At 40.1% G+C, this 25,025-nt stretch overlaps 1 protein-coding gene across 1 annotated transcript; it reads left to right on the top strand.

Moving 5' to 3' along the window:
* The first annotated feature begins 8,051 nt into the window (after nucleotides 1-8,051).
* Nucleotides 8,052-24,273, top strand: ZNF233 (zinc finger protein 233). Its single transcript, XM_036918245.2, has 5 exons — nucleotides 8,052-8,109; nucleotides 10,719-10,780; nucleotides 18,503-18,629; nucleotides 19,180-19,272; nucleotides 21,442-24,273. The coding sequence occupies exons 1-5, from the start codon at nucleotides 8,103-8,105 to the stop codon at nucleotides 23,064-23,066; spliced, it is 1,914 nt and encodes a 637-aa protein (XP_036774140.2). The 5' UTR covers nucleotides 8,052-8,102; the 3' UTR covers nucleotides 23,067-24,273.
* Nucleotides 24,274-25,025: the final 752 nt, after the last annotated feature.

Raw genomic sequence — 25,025 nt, 5'->3', positions numbered from 1 at the left:
TTTCTTTACTATGTAACAGTCTATCTTAAATCATTATATTACTCTATTTAAAACACAAGAAGTACTTTTTTTCCCTCCTTCCTCTTCCACACTTTATGTATTAATTGTCATATTCTGCACTTTTTGTGTATTTCTTGCCTGAGTTTTTGAATAGTTGATTTAATTTTGTACTTGCTTGGTAATTAATTGGTCTACCTTTACTGTGGGTTTATTTTCACTGGTGAAAACTATTTAACCTTAGGAACATTTCCATCTACAGCAGTCCCTTTAACATATTCTATAGAGATGGCTTAGTGGTGGTGAATTCCTTCAACTTTTGTTTATCTGAAAATTGTTTAATCCCTGCCTCAAATTTAAATGATTATATTGCTGGGTAGAGTATTCTTGGTTGGAGGTCCTTCTGTTTCATTGCATTAAATATATCATGCTATTCCCTTCTGGCCTTAAAGTTTCTGCTGAGAAGTCTGCCAATAGCGTGATGGGGTTTCCTTTGTAAGCAGTCTTTGCTCTCTCTCTTGCTCTCTCTCTTGCTCTCTCTGGCTGCTTTCAGTACTCTTTCCTTGTCCTTGATCTTTACCATTTTAATTATTACATGTCTTGGTGTTTTCTTCCTGGGGTTCCTTTTGTTAGGGGTTCTCTGAACTTCCAAACCTGAGTGTCTGTTTCCTTCTCCAGATTGGGGAAGTTTTCAACAATTATTTCCTTAAAAAGACTTTCCCTTCATCTCCCTCTTCTTCTGGTTACCCCTATTATGCAAATATTGTTTAATTTGGATTGGTCACACAGCTCTCTTATTCTTTCATTCCTGGAGATCCTTTATTCTCTCTTTTTCAGCTTCATTGTTTTCTTGCCCTCTAATTTCCAAGTCATTTACAACTTCAACCTGTGAAAGTCTGCTATTAAGTCCCTCCATTGTATGTTTCATTTCCAATACCATATTCTTCAACTCTGAGTGGCTCTTTTTGTTGAGATCCTCCCTGAGTTGAATATTTTTCTGTAGATCCATGAGCATGTTTGTGACTTTTACTTTGAAGTCTTTATCTATCAAGAAGATTGGTAGTTTCAGTTTCATTCAGACCTTTCTGGTGTTTTGTTTTGTAGTTTTGTTTGGAACAAACATCCTCTGCCTTCTCATTGTTCAGTGTTTCCTATGGAGTGATAGCTTTATGATGGAGGTGCCCTGTAGTGCCTAGAAACTCAACACACTTCACTTTCTGAAGTGGGAGTCCAAGCTGTTAGCATGCAGTGGGTGGGGTGCCATTCTGTCTGGCTTGTAGTGATCTGATTTCAGGTGGGCTGTTTGCTTCAGCCACACCTTTGTGATCAGTGCAGATGTCTCTGCTGGAGCTGCTGTGGGCGTGGCCACTCTTCCTGGCCTGAAGCAGTAGCGGGGGCCACAAGTGGTCAGCATGGGTGCCTGCTGGGAAGAAGGAGCTCCTGGGACTGGCTCTTGCAGTTGGTTCCCTGGCTGGGGCTGAGAAAACTGGGAGGGTCTCCCTCTGCTGAACTTGCAGCAAAGTTTGACACCACTGCCAGGGCACGTGGGCTGTCAGCTAGTGGCACATGCAGGGAGACACCTTGGTGCTGCAACAAGATATAAAAAGCTCAGAATCAACTTAATTCAAACTCTGGAAAATATCCAAAGATTTACAACAATCCAGCAAATTTTGAACTGAGAAAACAAAAATGGCAGAGGAACTTTGTGGTGTTTTATTTGCCCTTCCTTTACCTCCCCAGCTCCGTGATGGTCTTGAAGGTGACACTACATTCCCAGCTTAGGACCCTAATCCTCAGCTTCAGAGTGATCAGAGCTGATCTTATTCTCAAAGAATTGTGTTTGTCTTTTGAGCTGTCTGGGAGCTACCTGAAGAACTGATACAAGGTGTGTGTGATTTTGTTTAACCTAAGTTGGGACTTTTTCATGGTGGAAACTAGCTAAATGGAGGCTATCCCTTGAAATTTAAAAGCGAATGAGCAGCCCACAGCCATCTGTTACAATTCAGGCAAACGATGGTTGAAATCCTGAGAGGAAAAGCTGGGTAGAGTTTCTGCGGAGGAAGTAGGACATTGAAAGACTCCCTTCACATACTGGGGATTTTAGAAAGCTGTACCCATGTCCAGGGTAGGACATGTCTTCAGAAATGACCTGAGAAGACCCCAGGCTTTCACCTCTGACTGATCTTTGGCTCAGTGAAGCAGGAAGTGAAGGCTAAGGTACAGTTGTTAACTTGGCTACGTTGAGGGAGGGTTCCAACACTGAGCCATTATGCAAAGATTGAAAGAGCAATTTTTCTTTGTTTTTTCTTCTCTCCTCTCCCTCTTCCCTCTTCCTCCATCACCATCACTTCCTCCTCCTCCTCCTCCCTCCTGTGTATTTTAATCTTCACTTGGTATTTTCCTCTTATATGATCAGTCATATTAGATTTAAGTTATATTCTAATGGCCTCTTCTTAACTTGATTACGTCTTCAAAGACCCTATTTCCAAATAAGGCCACATTCACAAGTACCAGGGATTAGAACTTCAACCTATCTTTTGATGGTAATAAACACTTAACAGTCACTAAATAAACAATTACAACTCACAGCAAGCAATAAAAACAAACTGAGCAGGAGAAAGAATCTGATTTTAAGAGATACCACATAACACTCAATAGAAATGTACACAATGTGCAAAGAAAAATGTATGAACCTTTCATAGAAGAAATGAACATAAACTGTCCCCAAGGAAGTACTGGCATTGGACTTGCTAGACAAATAACTTAAGTGAACTGTCTTAAATATTCTCAAAGTGCTAAAGGAAACTATGGACAAAGAGTTAAAGGAAACCAGGAGAATGGTGTCTGAACAAATAGGAAATATCAATAGATAGGAATTATACAAAACAAATTCTGGAATTGAAAAGTACTGTTTCTTGAAAAAAACCGACTAGATCAGATTTGAGGAAGCAGAAGAAACTGAACTTAGAGGTCAATTGAAGTGATTAAGTCGGAGAAGCAGAAAGAAAAATAAGCCTGTGGGACACCATCAAGCATATATGCATAATGGGCGTTTCAACTGGAGAGGAAAGAGAACAGGTCAGAAAGAATATTTGAAGAAATAATGATCAGAAACTTCCCAAACTCGAATACGACATAAATCTACACATCCAATAAGCTCAACAAACTCCAGGAGGATAAATGCAGAGATTCACACCAAGGCACAACATGTAAATCAAATTGTCAAAAGACAATCTTGGAAGCAGCCATAGGAGTTTTGACTCATCATGTACTGGGGATCTACAATAAGATTAACAAAAAGGAAAACCTACAGTTCTCCTTCTGTTTGTGGAAAAAACCAGTTCTTCCCTACCGTGTGCTTCCGCCCTGTGACTGTCCTTCACTACTCACACAGGACACTTCAATTTTGACACTTCTGGTCCCCAGTTGTGTGGAGGTTTTTCCCCACAACAAGCAATTCTCTGCAACACCAGCTGGGTATCCTACAGTTTAACTCAATTCTGACACTATCTACCTGGAGGTAGTATCAGATCCCACAGGTTTAGGGCTCAGTCCCACAAGACTGTTACCACACCACTTCAGATGCCAGTCATAAGTAGTATGTCACCAGGTTACCTACAACTTCTGTTCTGATTTTGCTACAAGTTGGTTCCCACAATCCACCCCTCAGGCTTGATTAATTTGCTAGAGTGGCTCACATACATCAGGGAAACACTTAATTTACCAGCTTATTAAAGGATATGACTAAAGGACGCAGATGAATGGCTAGATGAAGAGATACATAGGTCAAGGCTTATGGGAAGGGGTGCAGAGCATCCATGTTATCTCTTGGCACACCACTCTTCCCACACCACCTGTTCACTAACCTGGGTCTTCCAAACCCCATACTTTGGGGATTTTGGGGGAGGCTTCATCATATAGGCATGATAAATCATTAACTCCACATTTCAGTTCAACAGAACGTGGGGATTAAATGGAAAATTTCAAGTTCCTGTTCGTGGCTTGCTCTTTCCCATGACCAGCCCTCATCCAGGAGCCCACCCAGAGTTGCCTCATTAGAACAAAAGCCTCTCCAATCACCCAGGAAATTACAAGGGTTTCAGGATCCCTGTGTCAGGACCCACGGTCAAAGACCAAATCTTAGGACAAAAGATGATCCTTAGGAAATTACAAGTGTTTCAGGAGCTCTGTACCAGGGACCAGAGACCAAGATATGTATTTTCTCACAATATCCTGCAATACCCATTTCTCATCAGAAACCACGGAATCCAGAAGCCCGAGGGATGACATTTACAGTTCTGAAAATTTTTTTTAAACCTGTTAACCAAGAATCCTATATTCAAAACCATCCTTCAAAAGTGAAGGAGAAATTAAAACATGCCCAAATAAACAAATGCTGAAGGACTTCACTAGTAGACATGCCACACAAGAAATACTAAAGGAAGTCCTTATGGTAGAAGTGAAGGGACACTAGACAGTATCTTGAACCCAAATGAACTAGTAACACTTGTAAAATAACTACATAGGTAGACATTAGTGAAGTAATACATAGGTAATACTATAAAAGCCAATATTCATTATTGGCTTGCAACTCCCATATGACTTAAAAGAATATGCCTGAAATAATAATTATAAATTTATGTTAATGGGTAATCAACGTGAGCATAAAGATGTAATTTGTGACAACAAAAACCGTAAGGGAAAAAGGGCTGTATGGGAGCTGAGTTTTTCTGTACTATTGAACCTAGTTTGGTATTAATTCAAAAGGAATTGTTACCCATTTAAGAATGTACTCTGAGTACCCTCAGATTAACCACTAAGAAAATAACTTAAAAAGCACAGAAAAGGAAATGAGAAGGAAATCAAAACATTACACTACAAAAAAATTAGGCACGAAACATGGCATTAATGGAGGAATTGAAGAACAAAAAGGACATATAGAGAAATGGAAAACAAGCAGCAAAGTGAAGCAATCTTCCTGATCAGGAATTATGAATGTGAAGAGATTTCACAATTCATTTAATTATAAGGCAGAGCTTGGCAAAATGATTAAATAACATGATCCAACAATATGTTTCCTAGAAGTGACTTGCTTCAGAGCTAAATATACAAACAGATTGAATGAAAGGAAGAAAAAAGATATACCGTGCAAACTGTAACCAAAATAGAGCTGTGTAGCTACACTCATCAGACAACATAGACTTCATGTAAAAAAAAATTCATGAGACAAAGATATTGTATATTGATAAAAAGGCTCAATCCATTAAGAAGATGTAACAATCATAAACATTACACACATAGCAACAGAATTCCAAAATATCTGAATGAAAATTAACATAAGGGAAAAACTGTTCTATAATAATATTTAGAGACTTAAATACTCCACTTTCAGTAATGCATACAACAACCAGATAGCACATCAATAGAGAGGACTTAAAAACACTATAAACCAAATATATAACATATATGTAGCACCCCATCTAAAATCAGCACATTTTTTCTTAAGGGTTGTAGAATACTGAACAAGGTAGACCATATATTAGGCCACAAAAGAGGTCTCAGTAAATTTTTAAAAGATAAGAATCATACTAAGTATATTCTCTGACCACAATGGAATGAAACTAGAATCAATAACTGGAGGAAAACTGGAAACATCACAACTATGTGGAAATTAAACAACACACCCTTAAAAGCCAATGGGGGAAGAAAAAAAATCACAGGGAAATTGTAAAAGACTGCGATGAAAACATAGGTCCACAGTGGTAAAGAAAGTTCTCAGGGCTGTATTTTTCAATGAAAGATGGTTGATCCACCTTTTCTAGAATTTACTCAGCCTGGGAGGCGGGGCAGCTGCTGCTGTGGGTCCTCTGGATGCTCCTCTGCCTCCCCCTCCAGACCACTGCCACCGCTTGGTCCTGGCCATCCTGGGGCTGGCCCTGTTCACCTCATCCCCAGCTCTCGCGGGAGCCCAGGGTCCTGTGTTCAGTCAGATGTAACTGTAATGTGATTACCATCATATATGAAAAGAAGTCCAGGGAAAACTCACAGCTATTGCCACAGCATTTCTTTTCCTTGAAATCTGGATAAACAGATAATTTGCTTTTCCTGACTGAACACTCCCTCTCACCCTCCCTACCTACCTTTCTCTCTCTTTCCTTTTTATTTATCGTTTGGTAGGCGACAGAATTAAAATCAACTGTGGATTCTTCAAAGGAATGGATATATTACCTCACACATAATCTATTTACTCTGCATATGAAAATCCATTTGTTTCTATACCAGTTGCTGAAAATTGTCCTCATTCCCCACTACCTTACAGCACCACATTTTAAGAAAATCAGTAATCTACATATGACTAGATATATGTATGAGCTCTCAAATCCCTTTGTTGGTCTATTTTTCAATACTTTTGCCAATACAACACCTCTTGAGTTAACATAGCTTTGCAGTGAGTCTTGATGTTTGGTAGAGGATGTCTTCTCATTTTGTTCTCTTTTAGTGTGTCTTGGCGGCTTTCAGCAAGGGTAATAGGAGATCCAAACAGAACCACTCATGAAGTATTCTTTCTTAAAAAAAAACCTGTATCAACCTCTAATTCTAACCACTGATCTATAAAAATATGGAGAAATATTTGCGACAGGATGAACGAAACTGGAGGGCCATTATACTAAGTGAAATAAGCCAGACAAAGACAAATATTGCATGGTATCACTTGTATGTGGACTTAAAGGGGGGAAAAAAGAACTCACACAAACAGTAGACTGTGGTGGTCACCTGGGAATATTGGGGTGGGGAATATGGGGAGAGGTTGGTTAAAGGGTACAAACTTTCAGTTATAAGATGAATAAGGGCTAAGGATCTAAAGCATAACATAGTGACTATAGATGGTAGTCCTGTTATTTTATAATCAAAATTTCCTAAAAGAGCAGATCTTAGAGGTTCTCACCAAGGGAAGTGGGGAAGTTAACAGAGATGATGGATGTGTTAATTTGATTATGGGAATCCTTTCACAAAGTGTGTGTGTATCAATTCATCATATACATTTTGACTATATTACAATTTTGTCAATATACCTGTAGCTTTATTATACCTCAATAAAGCTGAAAATAAAACAGTTGAATTTACTATGGCTATATGAGCAGGATGCCCCACTTCCACACCTGCTTTTGAATAATCATGGCTTGTTGATTTCAATCACCTTGTAGAAAAATAAAACATTCCATTGTACTTATGATGTCAAGAGCAGGCTTGGGTATAGATGAGATGTTGAAGATGAACTAAAGGAAGAAACATTTTCAAGATATATTCCAGGCTTTTCTCTTTCAAATTACAATTATTTCCTTCACTTCCTTGCCAGTGCTACTTTTCATTTGCCAGAAAACCCTACATTTCAAAATGAGCGATTAAAACCAACAGAAGTGGGAAACTTGTTTTGTGGCTTCGTCAGAAGTTACTTTTCCTTCTTGTGAGTCCTTAGCGTCTTAGAAAAGCTCATGGCCAGGTAAATATTGTCAGAGGTCTAGATGCGCCAAGGCGCAATAGCATCAACTCAAGTTTGAGATCTTTTATTCGCTTTTCTCTCCTATACAGCCACATTTACTTTTCAGTCACCCTTATTAGTACTGTAATTAAAAACTTTTTTTTAAGGGGTGAAGGAAAAGAAAAAAGAAATGTCAAACGCCAACAGCGCCTGAGAACTGACTGAACCTTACCATCTTACACTACTCATTAAAATAGATTCAAAAAGTGACAAATGGAGAAGACAAGTAGTGATTCTACAGCATCTTACTGCGCTGATGGACAGTGACTGTAATGGGAGTTGTTGGGGGGACTTGCTGAAGGGGGGAACCTAGTAAACGTAATGTTCCTCATGTAATTGTAGATTAAAGATACCAAAAAAAAAAAAGTGACAAATGGTACAAAGGCTGTCTTGCCGAGGATTCTGGGAAGTGCAATTTAGGAGAGCCGGGTAAACAGATCCACTTCCGCTCTGCAAGGGAGGAGTGCAGCCCTTTTCTGCTGGGGATTCTGGGAAGTGTGGTTCCGGAGCCGCGCGCAGTCCGGACACTTCCGCTCGAGGCAGACGAGGCCGCGTCAGGACCCCTATGGGAGGTGAGTGTGGCGAGCGCCTGGGTGTTTGTTGAGTTCTCCCGGGATTGGGACCCGCAAGTTCCTCCCTCGCACTGGGGAGCTAGAAGCCGCAGAGGGCAGGGTGGCGGTTTACGCCACCTTTTACGTTCCGGGCGGTTCGCGCGTCCCGGAGGCGGGGCGGGTGGGCTCGTGATCTCCAGGTCTGAGGGTCCGCCGCGAGCCACGCTTCCCTCGCCTCCCCGTCCGCCCCGCGTTTTGCGCGCTCTGCCGCCTTCCAGCGAAGTAATCTTCGTAGCGGTGTTTAATTTCTCTGCTTGTCCTCTGTAAAGTGGCGTTAATAGTAGTACCTCCCTAGTAGGCGTGTTGTGAGATTTACGTGAAATAAGTGTACTAACTCTTAGCGCCGGTCCTGGCGCACGCTAAGAGGTGGCCGGGTGTTAGCAGTCTTTCCAGAAGTGCTCAGACCCTGAAAGCCTCTGAACCATTGGTGGGTTCTGAGCTCCCTGCAGCGCCGCTGGCCCTTCTCTGACCCGCGCGGGAAGCCCCACGCCCCCCACCCCCATTTTTTTAAAGGAAGGAGTGGGTCTCCCCACCAGCTTGTGCCAGGGGATGTCCACCGTGATTTATCTTGGACCAGAGGCACAGTTGTGGTTGTATCTCCCAGCCTCCTTTCCTTTCTCCTCCCTTACTTATCTTGGAGGGTGCAGAGAGGAGGGAGTGACACCCTGGCTCCTGGTAACATTATCCCAGCGTGATGGAACTGAATATGCTGTGATAATTTTTGCTCTTATTTGGGGAACAGACTTCCTTCACTCATTAGCAGATTTTCTCTACTGTTCAAATAGTTATAGAATAAACGGGAGGTTGAATGAGACATGTGTTGATGAATGAATAATAATTGTTCACATGTTGAGTACCAAATACTCTTCTATAGATTATATATGCATTAATTAGCTTAACCCTCATAACAGACAAAGATACTCTTACTATCTGCATTTTACAGATGAGAACATTGATAGGTGAAGAATTTGTTGTTTTTCCCAAAGACAAACAGTGGGACAGAGACAGAACCGAGAATTTGAACCCAGACATCCTGGGTTCTTGACCTTTATGCCGTAGGCTCCTTCAGCCTTAAAATGGTAATCTCTCTGACTGAAGGAGGGAGGGTAATTTGGTAATAATTGGAGAGCTTCAAGGACCTACTTATTTAATTTCTTGTTATTTTATATGACATGTTCATATTCTGATTATAGGTGTGACTCGTGCTCATCAGAAAATTTGTGAAATAGATGAGGAAAACCAAAAATTATTCATAATCCCAGGGAGTATTTGATAATTGTAAACATGTTAGTGTATTTCTCTTTAGTTTCTATGTAGGCGTATTTTTTACACGGAGACTAGATTAAGAGCACCAGCTCTGGAGGCAGGCAGTCTCGCCTCAGCAGCGCTGTGACCTTCAGTAACCTGATTTCATGAATCCTCAGCTTCCTCATCCATCATCAAGTTATCACTTCGAGTTTATACAGGGTGCCAGGCACTGAGCCAAGGCTTGCTTTTTCCCTTATTTTTAAACCTGAGATGCAATTCACACATCATCTGATTCACCCTTTCAGAGTATTCACTTCCTGGTTTTTAATATAATCGCAAGGTTGTACAACTCACCATTGTGTGGTTCCAGAACATTTTTATCACACCAAAAAGAAAGACTTCACCCCTCGCTCCCCGCTCTTCCAGCCCCTGGCAACCGCTAGTCTCTGTATCCACGGATTTGCCTAGCCAGGGTTACTGGACTTGCTCATTTAATCCCAGAGCTATTTGTAAGTTAGGATCTGTTGTTACTACTACAGTATTATTCATTTAAGTGAGACAGTCTGTCAAACTTTTGTTTCAAATGAAAAAAACTAGCAGTCATAATTTTAACTAGCTTTTCTTTACTACAGTGAGCGTGGGAAGGGAGATGTACCATTGAGACTTCAGGCTAAATGAAGAAAATTCACAAGCATCTATATCTTTTACAAAACCAGGTGCTGATGTCAAATATCATTACAGGACAACAAATAAGTAAACAGCCAATCAGAATTATGGACTTCCCAGAAATATAGGTGAATTTCTTAAGACAGAGCATTGTACAGTCTGAAATCTGGACGTTATGGAAGACTCCTTTATTGGCATAGATGGCAAAAGACTTGCAAAGACACGCTTATGATGTATAATACCACCTGCTTTTCTGCAGCTGTGGGGAAATCAGTTGTAAGGGTTTCCCTTACAACTTGTCCCTCACAAGGGAAGCACTATTATTCTCATTTTGCAGGTGACGGATTGGAGGCACAAAAAGGCTAATTCGTAGCAGTACCAGCATTTGGCCCCAGACCTTTGGGCCTCAGAGTTCACTCTTCTATCCAATGAATTCCACGGTCTTTCATTTCCCACTGTACCCACCGTGAGAGTGCTGACCTCAGGGGACCCTTGTGTTAGCCTTGCTGCCGAGAGATGGGCAGGTGCTTCACTGCACGAGGGTCCCTGGCTGAGGGGCTAGTGCTGTGTGCGGAAGGAGGGGTCACTTTTTAAGATTCACGCAGAGCAGCCATGTGGTTCAGGGCCTACCTCTCATGGCTTTTCCTCTTTGCCAGCTCTGCATTGCCAGGCCTTGGCCCTTCCCCAGAAAGAGCAGGAGAAAATGACCGAGCTTCAGGTGAGTTGAGTTTCGATTTTTCTCTTAAAATTAGAGAGATAAAATTTTATCTCATCTCAAAAATTAGATGTGTCTGTTCTCTCTTCCCTGGGTAAGAGGAAGGAAGAAAGCAGGTGTTCATCAGGTGCCAATCACTTGCTTTTTTTATTGGTTCAATTTTTGTTTTTAGCTTTTGTTTTAGTTTATTTTTATTTTATCATCGTCTCCATTCCGCAGATAACAGTGCAGAAATTCAGAGATATCAAAAAAATTAAAACCCCTTATTACTGCACTGCTTATAAACCAGCTGTTTTCCCCATGCTGTATTTTATATAATTACACTCATTTTATGTACAATTTTCAATGTTTTTTACTTCATGTACTTGAGTTTTTATCATTCATCAGTCTTTTATGTACTTGTCTCAGATATTTTCTATTGTTTGCCTAATATTTCAGAAGCCACAAATAAGTATACATGCTGCTCTGCTTCTGAATAAATTTTGATTTCTGACACTTTGGCATGGGGCCTTAAAAAATTAAATACAATTACTTACAGGATTTACATAGCTCTTGGGTCAGATCAGTGACAGTTGTATACCTCATTTTGAAAGTTGTGTAGTAATTCACATTACCCCCCAGAGTTCTCTCATGTCTTATTCAAGTCAGTCTCCTACCCATGTGTAGGGACAATGGAAGTTTCCATGGCCAGGACCCTCTCCTGACCCTAATCTACTTGCCCACTGCACACATGCAATGGTGTAATGATTGGCCAACTGCACAGGCGCATGCTTACAGACGTGTTGGCAATGAGCCGTTATTGTCTATAAAGACCTCCCCCCAGTGCTCTTGGCGGGTTGTGGAGGCAAAGGCAGAGACAGATTGCAGGCTGGCGATATAGATGTGATTCTAGAGCTTGACCTGCCATCATGAGAATAAAGTTTGGCATGAGACCTTTTACCCCCAACGTTCTGTTGCCATTATTCGGTCTCATTGAGTCCAGAGCAAACTTGCCCACAGTTGGAAACCTCTGGTGAGACACCATGGGAGGCATCTACTGTTCTGATCTGTCACCATATGATTAGGTTTACTTGTCATCAAATTAAATATAATTAGTGAAATCATACAGCATGTACTCTTATGTCTGGCTTCTATCTCTCAGCATAATATTTTCGAGATTGATTTATGTTGCTGTATATATCAGTAATTCATTCCTTTTTATTGCTGAATTGTATTCTATTTTATGAATATATTACAGTTTGTTTATCCTTCTGGAGAGTAAACAAAATTTCCTTTTGAAGGACACGGGTTGTTTTGCATCTTTTGATTGTTATATATACAGCTCCTGTGAGCATCCTTGTGCAGGTCTTGTGAACATATGTTTTCATAGTCTCTTGGGTAAACATCTAGGAGTGAAAAAGCTGAGTTTGTAGGGTAGATATAAATATAAACTATTTTCCAAAGTGGTTGTACCGTTTTACAGTCCTCCCAGCAGTGTATGAGTTTCAGTTGCTGTACATCTTTGCTTTCATTTGGTGATGTAGCTCTTTTTTATTTTAGCCATTCTAATGAAATGGGATATCTTATTGTGATTATAATTTGTATTTCCTCATGGTAAATGATGTTGAATGCTTCTTCGTATGCTTTTGCACTATTAGTATACCTTCCATGAAAAATTTCTGGAAGTCATTTGCTCATTTTAAAAGTTGGCTTCTTTTTATTGTTAATGAAGGAGTTCTTTGTATATTCTGAGTTCAAGTCTTTTGTCAGATATACATGTTGTGAAGAATTTTTTCTATTCTGTGGTTTTCCATTCAGTGGTTTGTAATTGTGTCTTTTAAAATCATTTTTTAGTTGTAATTTACATATAATAAATGCATTTCATCGGTTTTGACAAATAGAGATGCCCTTGTGACCACTGCCACAATCTGGACATTGACCATTTCCATCACCACAGAGTGTTCCCTTTGCCCTTCCCAGTTTTAACCCCAATCCCACACCCTTAGCTATAGGCAACAACTGGTTTACTCTATATCACTACAGATTAATCTTTTCTTGAGTTTCATGTAACTGGAATTATACAGTATGTACCCTTTTTGTGTCTGGCTTCATTTGTTTATCATAACATTTTTGTTACATATCAACAGTTTGTGCCTTTTTATTGCTGCATAGTATTTCATTATATGGGTGTACCACCATTTGGTTATCTACTCACCTGCTGATGGACATCTGAGTTGTTCCTAGTTTTTGGGTGTTTTAAATCAACTTCTAGAAGTATACTAGATTTTGAAAGAGCACAGATTTTTTTTTCTTTTTTTTTTTGGATAAATACCTCAGAGGAGAATCTCTGGTTAACTTTTTAAGAAGTTGCCAAATCATTTTCCATATAGTTGTACATTTTACATTCTCACCAGCAATGTGTTAGAGTTCCAGTGAGCTCCACATCCTTTCCAACATTTGATATGTTCAGTCTTAAATTTTAGCCACTCTAATGACAGAAGTGTAATGACATGTCATTGTGGTTTTAGTTTGCATTTTCCTGATGCCTAAGGATGTGGAACATCTTTTCTTCTGCTTTTTGGCCATTTGTGTATCTTCTTTTTTTTTTAATTAATTAATTAATTAATTTTAATTTTTTTGAAGAACATTATGTTTACTAGGCTCTCCCCTACCCCAAGTCCCCCCCACAAACTCCATTACAGTCACTGTCCATCAGCATAGTAAGATGTTGTAGAATCACTACTTGTCTTCTCTGTGTTGCAAAGCCCTCCCCTTTCCCCCACCCCCTACATTATACATGCTAATCATAATACCTCCTTTCTTCTTCCCCACCCTTATCCCTCCCTACCCTCCCATTCTTCCCAGTCTCTTACCCTTTGGTAACTGTTAGTCCATTCTTGGGTTCTGTGATTCTGCTGCTGTTTTGTTCCTTCAGTTTTTCTTTTGTTCTTATACTCCACAGATGAATGAAATCCTTTGGTATTTGTTTTTCTCCGCTTGGCTTATTTCACTGAGCATAATACCCTCTAGCTCCATCCATGTTGTTGCAAATTGTAGGATTTGTTTTCTTCTTATGGCTGAATAATATGCCATTGCGTATATGTACCACATCTTCTTTATCCATTCATCTACTGATGGACACTTAGGTTGCTTCCATTTCTTGGCTATTGTAAATAGTGCTGCCATAAACATAGGGGTGCATCTGTCTTTTTCAAACTGGAGTGCTGCATCCTTAGGGTAAATTCCTAGAAGTGGAATTCCTGGGTCAAATGGTAAGTCTATTTTGAGCATTTTGAGGAACCTACATACTGCTTTCCACAATGGTTGAACTAATTTACATTCCCACCAGCAGTGTAGGATGGTTCCCCTTTCTCCACAACCTCGCCAACATTTGTTGTTGTCTTTTGGATGGTGGCCATCCTTACTGGTGTGAGGTGATATCTCACTGTGGTTTTAATTTGCATTTCTCTGATAACTAGCAATGTGGAGCATCTTTTCATGTGTCTGTTGGCCATCTGAATTTCTTCTTTGGAGAAGTGTCTGTTCAGCTCCTCTGCCCATTTTTTAATTGGATTATTTGCTTTTTGTTTGTTGAGGAGCGTGAGCTCTTTATATATTTTGGATGTCAAGCCTTTATCGGATCTGTCATTTATGAAAATATTCTCCCATACTGTAGAGTACCTTTTTGTTCTGTTGATGGTGTCCTTTGCTGTACAGAAGCTTTTCAGCTTGATATAGTCCCACTTGTTCATTTTTGCTTTTGTTTTCCTTGCCCGGGGAGATATATTCATGAAGAAGTCGCTAATGTTCACATCCAAGAGATTTTTGCCTATGTTTTTTTCTAAGAGTTTTATGGTTTCATGACTTACATTCAGGTCTTTGATCCATTTTGAATTTACTTTTGTGTATGGGGTTAGACTGTGATCCAGTTTCATTCTCTTACATGTAGCTGTCCAGTTCTGCCAGCACCATCTGTTGAAGAGACTGTCATTTCCCCATTGTATGTCCATAGCTCCTTTATCGAATATTAATTGACCATATATGTTTGGGTTAATGTCTGGAGTCTCTAATCTGTTCCACTGGTCTGTGGCTCTGTTCTTGTGCCAGTACCAAATTGCCTTTATTACTATGGCTTTGTAGTAGAGCTTGAAGTTAGGGAGTGAGATCCCCGCCACTTTATTCTTCTTTCTCAAGATTGCTTTGGCTATTCGGGGTCTTTGGTGTTTCCATATGGATTTTTGAACTATTTGTTCCAGTTCGTTGAAGAATGTTGTTGGTCATTTGATAGGGATTGCATCAAATCTGTATATTGCTTTGGGCAGGATGGCCATTTTGACAATATTAATTCTTCCTAGCCAAAAGCATGGGATGAGTTTCCATTTGTTAGTGTCCTCTTTAACTTCTCTTAAGAGTGTCTTATAGTTTTCAGGGTATAGGTCTTTCACTTCTTTGGTTAGGTTTATTCCTAGGTGTCTTATTCTTTTTGATGCAATTGTGAATGGAATTGTTTTCCTGATTTCTCTTTCTATTAGTTCATTGTTAGTGTACAGGAAAGCCACAGATTTCTGTGTGTTAATTTTGTATCCTGCAACTTTGCTGTATTCCAATATTATTTCTAGTAGTTTTGGAGTGGAGTATTTAGGGCTTTTTATGTACAATATTATGTCATCTGCAAATAGTGACAGTTTAACTTCTTCTTTACCAATCTGGATTCCTTGTATTTCTTTGTTTTGTGTGATTGCTGTGGCTAGGACCTCCAGTACTATGTTGAATAACAGTGGGGAGAGTGGGCATCCCTGTCTTGTTCCCAATCTCAGAGGAAAAGCTTTCAGCTTCTCGCTGTTCAGTATGATGTTGGCTGTGGGTTTATCATATATGGCCTTTATTATGTTGAGGTACTTGCCCTCTATGCCCATTTTGCTGAGAGTTTTTATCATGAATAGATGTTGAATTTTGTTGTGTATCTTCTTTTGTTCAACTATTTTGCTATGGATTTTAAAGTAGCTATCATAAAAATATTACAGTAAGCAATTATAGACATGCTGGAAATAAATGAAAAAATAGAAAATCTTAGCAAAGAAATAGAAGCCATAAAGAAGAACCAAGTAGAAATTTTAGACCTGAAAAATACAGTAAATGAAATAAAAAACTCAGTGGATGGGCTCAACAGTAGAATGAAGGGACAGAGGAAAGAACTTGAATACAAAAAAAAAGAGAGAGAGAAAGAGAGAGATTAAACCAAACAACCTCATAGACTCACGTGACTATAACAAAATATCTAACGTTTATGTCTTCGGGTTCCCAGGAGGAAAAGAGCAAGAGGTTAGGACTGAAGAATTATTTGGAGAAATATGGTTGAAATTTTCCCAAATGTTGCAGAAGACATAAACGTATAGATTCAAGACACTGAGTGAACGCCAAGCAGGATAAATCCAAAAAAATCCATCAACTCATGTTATAGTTAAGCTTCTGAAAGTTAGTTAGAAAGAAAAAACATTTTGAAAGTAATCAGAAATGATAACTGTAAGGGGAAAACCATTCAAATGAGAGGTAGATTTCTTATCAGAAACCCTGGAGGCCAGAAAGAAGTAGCACACTATTTTTTAAGTGCTGAAAGGAAAACCTGTCAACTCAGAATTCTGGAGCCGGTAAGAATATCCTTCAGGGATGAAGGGAAATCAAGACATTCTTAGTTGAAGGAAACTGAATGTATTTGGCACCAGCAGAGCTGCTCTAAAAAAATAGCTAAAGGAAGTTCTCCAATCAAAAAGGAAAGAAAATTGAAAAAGGCTTGGGATTTCAGGAAGGAAGGAAGAAAGAACAATGGAATAGGTAAAAACAGGGATAAATATAATAGACTGTCTTTCTCCTCAGGTTTTCTGTTATGTTTGACAGTTGAAAAAATCATACATAACATTGATGTAGTTCTAAATGTATGTAGAAGAAATATTTAAGGCAGTTATAAATAGGTTAAAGAGACAAGGGTAGGTAATACTTTTACATTTCATTCAAACTGGTAACATACTGACAGCAGTAGACTGGCAAGTGACATGCTTATAGTGTAATACCTACAGCAACGACTATAAAAGCTGTACAAAGAGATATACTCAAAGATACTATAAAAACATCAAAGAGTAGTTCCAGAAATGTCCAAGTAACACACAGGAAAGCAGGGGGGAAACCAGAAACCAAAAAAAAAAAAAAAGTGGGGGGAAAATAAAATGACAAGACTAAGTCCTAACATAAGAATAACTCTAGGTATAAATGGTCCAAATTTGTCAATTAAAATACAGAGATTGGTATTATGGGTTAACAAATATAACCCAACTATGTACAGCCTATAAGAAACTTATTCAAAAAATATAGGCAAGATGACATTAAAAGAATGAAAAAGATATACCATGCAAACATTAATCAAAAGAAAGGGTAATCATATACTTACCAATCATAATTCTATTAATAATAGCTAATATTCATTGAGGACCTACTGTGTACCAGGTTCTAAGCACTGTCCAGTAGAACTTCTCTGATGATGGAAATGTTGTATATTGGGCTGCCCAAGATGGTAGACTCTAGCTACCCGTGGCTCTTGAGCACTTGAAATGTGGCTAGTGCAACTGAGGGAGTGAATTTTTTGTTTTATCTATCTTGTAATTTAAACTTACATAGTCACATGTACCTAATGGCTACTGAATTAGTACAGTTCTAAGAACTTTGTACATATTGGTTTATATGCATAAGAACATTCTGATATGGGTACCATCGTACAGATGAGGAAATAGATTCAGGGTTTTGCCTGGATAAGGTCATGCAGCTTGTAAGGCACAGAACTTTGGGATTTAAACTGAAGCACAGCAGCAGTAGACTCATAGACACTGAGAAGCAACTGGTGGTTACCGTGGGGGAGAGGTGGCGTGAGGGCAATAAAGAGGCACAAAAATCTTTATCATAATATAAGTTGGTCATGGGGATGGAAGTGCAGCAAGGAGAATATAGCCAGAAGTTCTGTAACCTCGTCCTATGTTGTCAGATAGTAACTGCACTAGTTGGGCTGAGTATCTAATAATGTGTATAACTGTTGAACCACTGTGTTGTATACTTGAAACCAATGTAAGATTGTATATTAATGATACATCAGTAAAATAAATACACTTAATAAACAAACAGACATTCTGGCATGAGAGACTGTACACATGGGCTCTTTGAATCATAGATAGGTGGCATGTGCCTTGAGAGCACAGAGGAGCCATTGCATAACTCCACAGGGAGGGTGATTGAAGGCCTGTTGGGTCGTCACATTGTAACAAAGTGACATTACCCAGACTTAGTGAATGTATGAGTAAGAACAGAGAGACCAAAATGTTCAGACTCCTTTGGGACGAAACTGACCTACCATTTCTGGGACAGTTTGGTAGTATCAGTCAAATTATAAAATGTGTATAACCCATGACTCAAGACATATAGTTCTAGGGCACTTACTGTGGGAATATTCACAAATGACACCAAGTTAAGTACACTAGGATTATTTTTTAATTGCATGTACTTTTGATATGACTGTAGAAACTTAGTATATGGAAGTGACATGGGGAGTGGAGAAAAGGAGGAAACTACATAAGATGGAATCAAGGCCCTCAGCATCCGGAACAGCTTCCTTCCCACCCATCCTCTCCGCCTCTCCACTCAGGGCTGCCCCTCTCCAGAGGCCATTGGTCATAAGATTGAGGTTGTGTGTGCTTGATGTTATAGGAGGCAGTGACCTTCGAGGACGTGGCTGTGGTCTTCAGCAAGGAGGAGCTCCGGCTGCTGGACCCCCCCGAGAGGCAGCTGTACCGAGACGTGATGCTGGAGAACTTCCGGAACCTGGTCTCTGTGGGTGAGGACGGGCTCCCTCTCTAACTCAACGTCAGCTCCTTGGCGTGTCTTGGTCTCAGATGTTTAAGACCTCGGGGCTCTTGAAACACTTCCTCAAACCTGGGGGTCTGAATTTCTGATTCCTGTGGGACACCTTGCCTATACCTTGTCTGTTTTTTTTTTTTTTTTTAATTACAGTTGAGACGTCTTAGTGGGGTTTAAAATCACTTGGTGAGTTACATCATTATTGTGTTTCATGAAATAGGACAGAAATAGTATAGCTCCTTGTGAGGAACTGCGCACAGTGCAACAAAAAATTGTGATTAAAAACCAGGAAAGGAGATGTGATGAAAGTAGGCAATGTCTAGGATCACATCACTCAATCACTTGATGCAGGGATACACGTCTATGTATATGTGCACTGGGTCACAGCATAAAAGGTGCTTATTACAACAGGTCATGATCAGAATTGGGAAAAATACTACTTAAAAAGCATGAAAATTGTAGTATTAGAATGAAAAGCTTCGCCTTTAACATACTCACTTTATATATGTGCCATTTCTTTTTCATAGGATATGAACCCTTCCAATTAGACATGATATTGCAGCTGGGGAGAGAAGAGAAGCTTTGGATGACAGAGTCAGAAACCCAAGCCGGGAGTTCAGGTGAGAGGCCTGCGGCCCTGGGCCCCCCTCCCGCCCTCCACCCCCCGCAGGCAGCGCTGTCCCCTAGTGCCCTGCCCTGCTGCGGCGGCTTTCTCGCGCCTCAGCCTCCCTGCTTCCGCCTTCCTCCAGTCTGTTCTCCACAAGTCACCCGGATTGCGTAGGTCAGCCCATGTCGCAACTTTTTTCACTCTTCTGTGACTTCCCGTCTCACTCAATACGATCCAGAACCCTCGTGGTGGCCTTCCGGGTCCCACAGGATCGAGCCGCCACCCGCCTCCGGATTGATGCCTTCTTCCTGCCCTGTGCGCAGCCCCTTCTCTGCGTGGGACAGCTTTCTATTTTGTGGACGAGCGGAATGTGCTTCTATTTCAAGGCCTTTCACTTGCCCTTCCGTCTGCCCGGGAGGTTCTTACCCCTTACATCCTCCTGGCCCCCTGCCTCATCACAGAAGCCTGCTCTCATTGCTCTTATTTAAAGATTTTTTGGCAAACATCAGAATATCCCAGCATTTTTGTATCTAGGTGCCGTGCTCTGTCTATAAAGAACATCCTTGAGGCCAGTATTCACTGTACAGAAGCACAGACTAAAGGGTTTCATCTCCTTTAATGATTCTTACAAACAAAAGCTTACAACGAATGGTGCCAAGTATCTCACTGTCCTTACTCCTCCTGAGACCACTCGCCAGCAGAAAATAAACCAGGGTGCTTGAAGGATTGTTTCAGAACGCTGTTAATCTTCTGATGAACATCTAACCTAAGTGTAATTTCTCTGGTCCTTGTATTAGTTCTCTATTGCTGTATAACAAATCACTCAACCTCAGCAACTTAAAGGAATAAACATTACAGTTTCTGTGAATCAGGAATCTGGGGGCAGCTTGGCTGGGTGGCTCTGGCCCAGGATCTCATAAAGCTGCTGTTAAGGATTCCAGGGCTTTAGCCCTTTGAAGGTTTAGCGGGACTGAAGGATGTGCTTCCAGGATGGGCTTATTCACAGTTGTTGGTGGGAGACCTCAGTGCCTTGCCAAGTGGGCCTCTCCCTAGGGCTTCCCTCGTGTCCTCAAGTCATGGTAGCTGGTTTCCCCCAGTTGCTTAACACCCAAGAGAGTTGAAGTCATTTGAAACCACAATTTTTTTGTGACCTAAACTTCAAAGTGACATACTGTCACCTCTGTCATATTCTGTTGGCCTCATAGATAAATTCTGTTATATCGTGGGTGGGGACTTCAACGGGATATGGATACCAGGAGGCAGGGATCACTGGGGATCATCTTGTATGCTGGCTACCACAGTACCTTTCGGTAAGCGCAGGTATATATCTACAAAACCTGGAAGATAATGTTAGCTATTCAGGTTTATCATAAAATTCAGCCAAATTAAGTGTTAACAATTATTACAGGATTTTTATTCCCCTAGGATGAGTGCATTATAGGAATACGTTTTCCACTTATAATGTTCACCAGTTGAATATTATATACTAGGACTTCACTGAAATGAAGGGGAATTCTCTCAAGTCCAGCTTGTTTAACAGGTGTGCTTACTGTTAAACAATAAAGAAATAAAGTTACCATCTCATAGGTTCATTATCAGGACAGAGGAGGTAGATACATTCTTTTCACTTTTGCTGAGGACATCCCCTCTTTCTCTTCTTGGGAACTCTTGACATCACATGATAATCCATCTATAAATGCTGAAGGACAGATCCAGGCTTTTCTAGCCACTTTTGGCTTGCTGGCCATATACAGATATGCAATCCTGATTCTGAGACTTACAAATAGTCACAATTTTGTAGATCCTATACTGTATATATACCTGCTGCAGAAAAGAGGAGAGAATTTCTAACATTATTCTTATGGACAAGGAAGTAACATTTCTCCTTTGTAAAAATCTTTCTAGGAAAGCTTTTTGTTTCTCTGTAGCCTCTTCTTTAAATTTTGACCTCACACATAAGTCTTGGTATAGTTCAAAATGAGTCTCCTTACCACATAGTAGGTAGAAGCCCACTCATCATCTCCTTTTTTTTAAAGGCACGAAAAAAATCAATGATAAAGTCAAGCTGAACTCTCCACTGATTGAAAATAAGGTCTCCCGATGTGGTCAAGAAATATCTTTATCTTTCAACAAACATTCATTTGTCCTCACCTTCACCTCTGAATTTTCTTTATCCTTCCAGGAAACAGGAATAAAAATGAGATAGAAACTCTTCAAGAAGTAGGCTTAAAGTGCCTTTTACAAGAAGACCTTCTGTGCTGGCCAATGTGGGAACAGTTTATAAAGAAATTAACCAGAAATCAAGACTTGATAATAAATCTGCAAGACAAGAGGTCCAAATTGCCAGAACAAGGTGATTCCTGTCAGGAGTGGGCAGGAAGCTATTCTGGAGAATCTGTTCAGGCTTCTGAGGATGAGAACTGTATAATAAAGCTTCCAGGGGAGAGTTCCAATAGTATACAAGAGTTTCCAATTAAGACCATCTGGGATTTCTGGAAGAAAATGTACCTGAGAGAGTCACAGCATCATCAGAGTAGTTGTCAGCAAATTGATGTAAAAAATAAACTGTTTAAGTGTGATCATTGTATTATGAGAAAGACCCCTCATCACCGTGCTGATCAGAAAGTACACAAAAGTGTGAGGACTTGCTGCCACAGTAACTGTGGGAAAGACTTCACGAAGAAATCAGTACAGCATAGTGCACTGCACTCAGGAGAGCAACCTTCTATTAAGAATGGAAAACAGTTTGGCCTTGGCTTTGATCTTGAACTTCATCAGCAATTGCACCTAATCAAGAAGCCCCATACACGTAGTGAGTGTGGGAAAGGCATCAGTTACAGCTCAGAGCTTTGCATTCATCAGAGTGCTCACACAGGAGAGAAGTGCTGTGGGAATGAGGAGTGTGGTGAGGACTTCATTCTGAGCTCTCATCTGCAAACTTGTCCTGGAGTCAGCATACGAGAGAAACCTTATAAAGGTCAGGTATGTGCTAAGAGCTTCAATCAGAACCCTTCTGTCACTCATGAGCCCACTCACCCAGGAGGGCATATGTGTAGGTGTGACAGGGGTGGGAAGGGTACCAGTCATAGCTTAGGTCCTAATACTCACTGTGTAGACAACACTGGAAAGAAATCCTGTAATTCTGAGGTGTGTGGTAAAGGCTTCGGTCAGACATCACAACTTCAAGCCCACCAGAGAGCCCACCCCAGAGACAAAATATACAAATGGGAGGCATGTGACAGGCTATTTAATCAGACCTCTGGTCCCCGTCAGAGAGCTTATGCTGGAGAGAAGTTGTATAAATGTGAGGTATGTGGGAAGGACTTCAGTAAGGCCTCAAATCTCCAAGCCCATCAAAGAATTCACACTGGAGAGAAACCATATAAATGTCATGTGTGTGATAAGAGCTTCAACCAGAATTCCCATCTTCAGGCCCATCAGAGAGTCCACACAGGAGAAAAACCATACAAATGTGACATATGTGGTAAGGGCTTTAGTCAGAGTTCACATCTTCAAGCCCATCGGAGAGTCCATACAGGAGAGAAACCCTACAAATGTTTTGACTGTGGTAAGGGCTTCAGTAAGAGTTCACATCTTCAAGCCCATCGGAGAGTCCATACAGGAGAGAAACCCTACAAATGTTTTGACTGTGGTAAGGGCTTCAGTAAGAGTTCATGTCTTCAGGTTCATCAGAGAGTCCATAATGGTGGTAAGTCCACTACACATGATGAGTGTGGTAAAAGTGTTCTTCAGAATTTAGACTTCTCATTTTCATCGGAAAACCTACACAGCAGAGAATGTTTATAAAATGTGTTTTAAGAATTTAGAAGTAAACTGAGTTTTTTTTTTTATAGTCATCTGAATTCCACTGGAGGAAACCTATTGTATAGATATGACCAGTGTTTCCAACAGAGCTCAAAGTGTCACATTTCTCAAAAGAATGCAAAACAGAGAAACCCTATAAGAATGGTGCAGTATGTTTCAATCAGAACCTTCATGTTCAATAGACTCTATATGGGAGAGAGGTCTTAAAAATGGTAAGTAAGGGAACAACCTAAGACAGGCACAGTCGCAGGGGGGCCATCAGGTGAAAAATTGGGGATCAACAGAGGTGAGGCTTAGAACCTCACCCCCTGTGTTTTGAGAGAAATCTTCTGCATCCGTGGATGTTTTGTTGCCCTTGTCTAGCTTGGATTAATACTTAGTCTACAGGCACACACCTGATCATCTACATTTGCCCTCTTACAGCACTAAATTATGTTTTCTACCTTTATCTTGCATCTACCTACCACTTCAGCATTTTATTTAAAAATAAATAAAAATAAAATAAATAAATAAATATAAATAAAAATAAGGGAGAAATGTGGGATTCACATATAAATCAAGTATAAAAATCAAATGAATAATCATATCTGACTTGATTGTTGATAGTTCATGATGCGTGATCAAAACCGAAAGTTTCTGTGATATGACTGCCCTTGCACTGTTCACCATGTAAGAACTTATTCACTATGTAAGGACTTGTTCACCATGTAAGAACTTGTTCGTTATGCTTCAGAAGATTGGAGACTGACGAGAATTAGGCTTGGGGTGGATTAATGATTGTGCATTGAGTCCCCTATACAGAATTTTATTGTTGTTAACAACCATTTGATCAATAAATATGAGTGATGCCTTCTCAAAAAAAAAAATGGTAAGTAAGGTCAGGACTTCGGCTAAAGTATAATGATACACACAACAAAATCCACATCCACTCGAATGTAAGCTCCATGAGGACAGGAAGTTTGTTTACTGCTAAATGACCATGACCTTTAACCAGTGCCTAACAAATAGTAGTTACCCTGAAAATGTCTAACTTGATGGAGAAGAAAACACTGTTATAAATAGGACAAATATTTTAAAATTGTAATGAGCTCAACCCCAAAGTAAATTGTACAAGGAAATAGATTCTTGGAAGAAACCTTAAAAATTAATTCAAGGAAATGATCACTTAATAAAAATACATAAAATCCTGCAGTCTGCAGTTTGTACAGTTTTTGCAATTGGCTCCTGTCCTCTGCTCAGCTTCACTTTTCAAGAAATAATGGGCTAAAATTTGTATTGTTACATTTAAGACTTTCTCTGTGCAGCGTGCCATCAGCTGTGTATAGTGTAAGCTTCACTCTCTTAGTCTTCTGGGTCTTTTGTGATAGGAGCAGACTGACTGAAAAAAGAGAAGTTTGTTTTTAATTCCATAAAGCTTCCTGAGAAAGGGGTGTGGGAATAAAGGGAACGTATTACAGCATGAACTCTGGATGTTGAACTAAATTGTTAAGGACGAGAGTTTTGGACACCATCCCATGTGTCTCAGATGCTGCAGTATTGAGTTTGTTTGGTGCATATTTACTAGAGGTAGGGGGCAGTTTCCCACAATTTATTTTCCTTGACCTTATCTTCAAGGACACTAGATACTTCAGTTCCCTGATACCTCTAGTTCCATGTTACCTCAGGAATCCAGGGCTGGTAATGCTCTGCTGTGGTGTTACCAAATACTAGGGTGGGCTGCTAGATTCTAGAGCTTACGTTTACTTTTATCAGGATGTTTTCAGCTATAAGAAACAAAACCCAAATCAAAGTAACTGAGACAAAAGGAGGATTAATTGGTGTGATAATTTAAAAATCCATACAGATAGGGCAGGGTATAGGCCTGGTTGAAAATTAGTCTGGATTGATTGTTTTGTATTCCCTCTCCTCTGCCCTCCTGGTTGAGTTGATTCCCACATTTGT

This window comes from Manis pentadactyla, chromosome 15 (assembly GCF_030020395.1).
Source record: "Manis pentadactyla isolate mManPen7 chromosome 15, mManPen7.hap1, whole genome shotgun sequence".
NCBI lineage: Eukaryota > Metazoa > Chordata > Mammalia > Pholidota > Manidae > Manis > Manis pentadactyla.
This window is presented reverse-complemented; position numbering and strand designations above follow the sequence as displayed.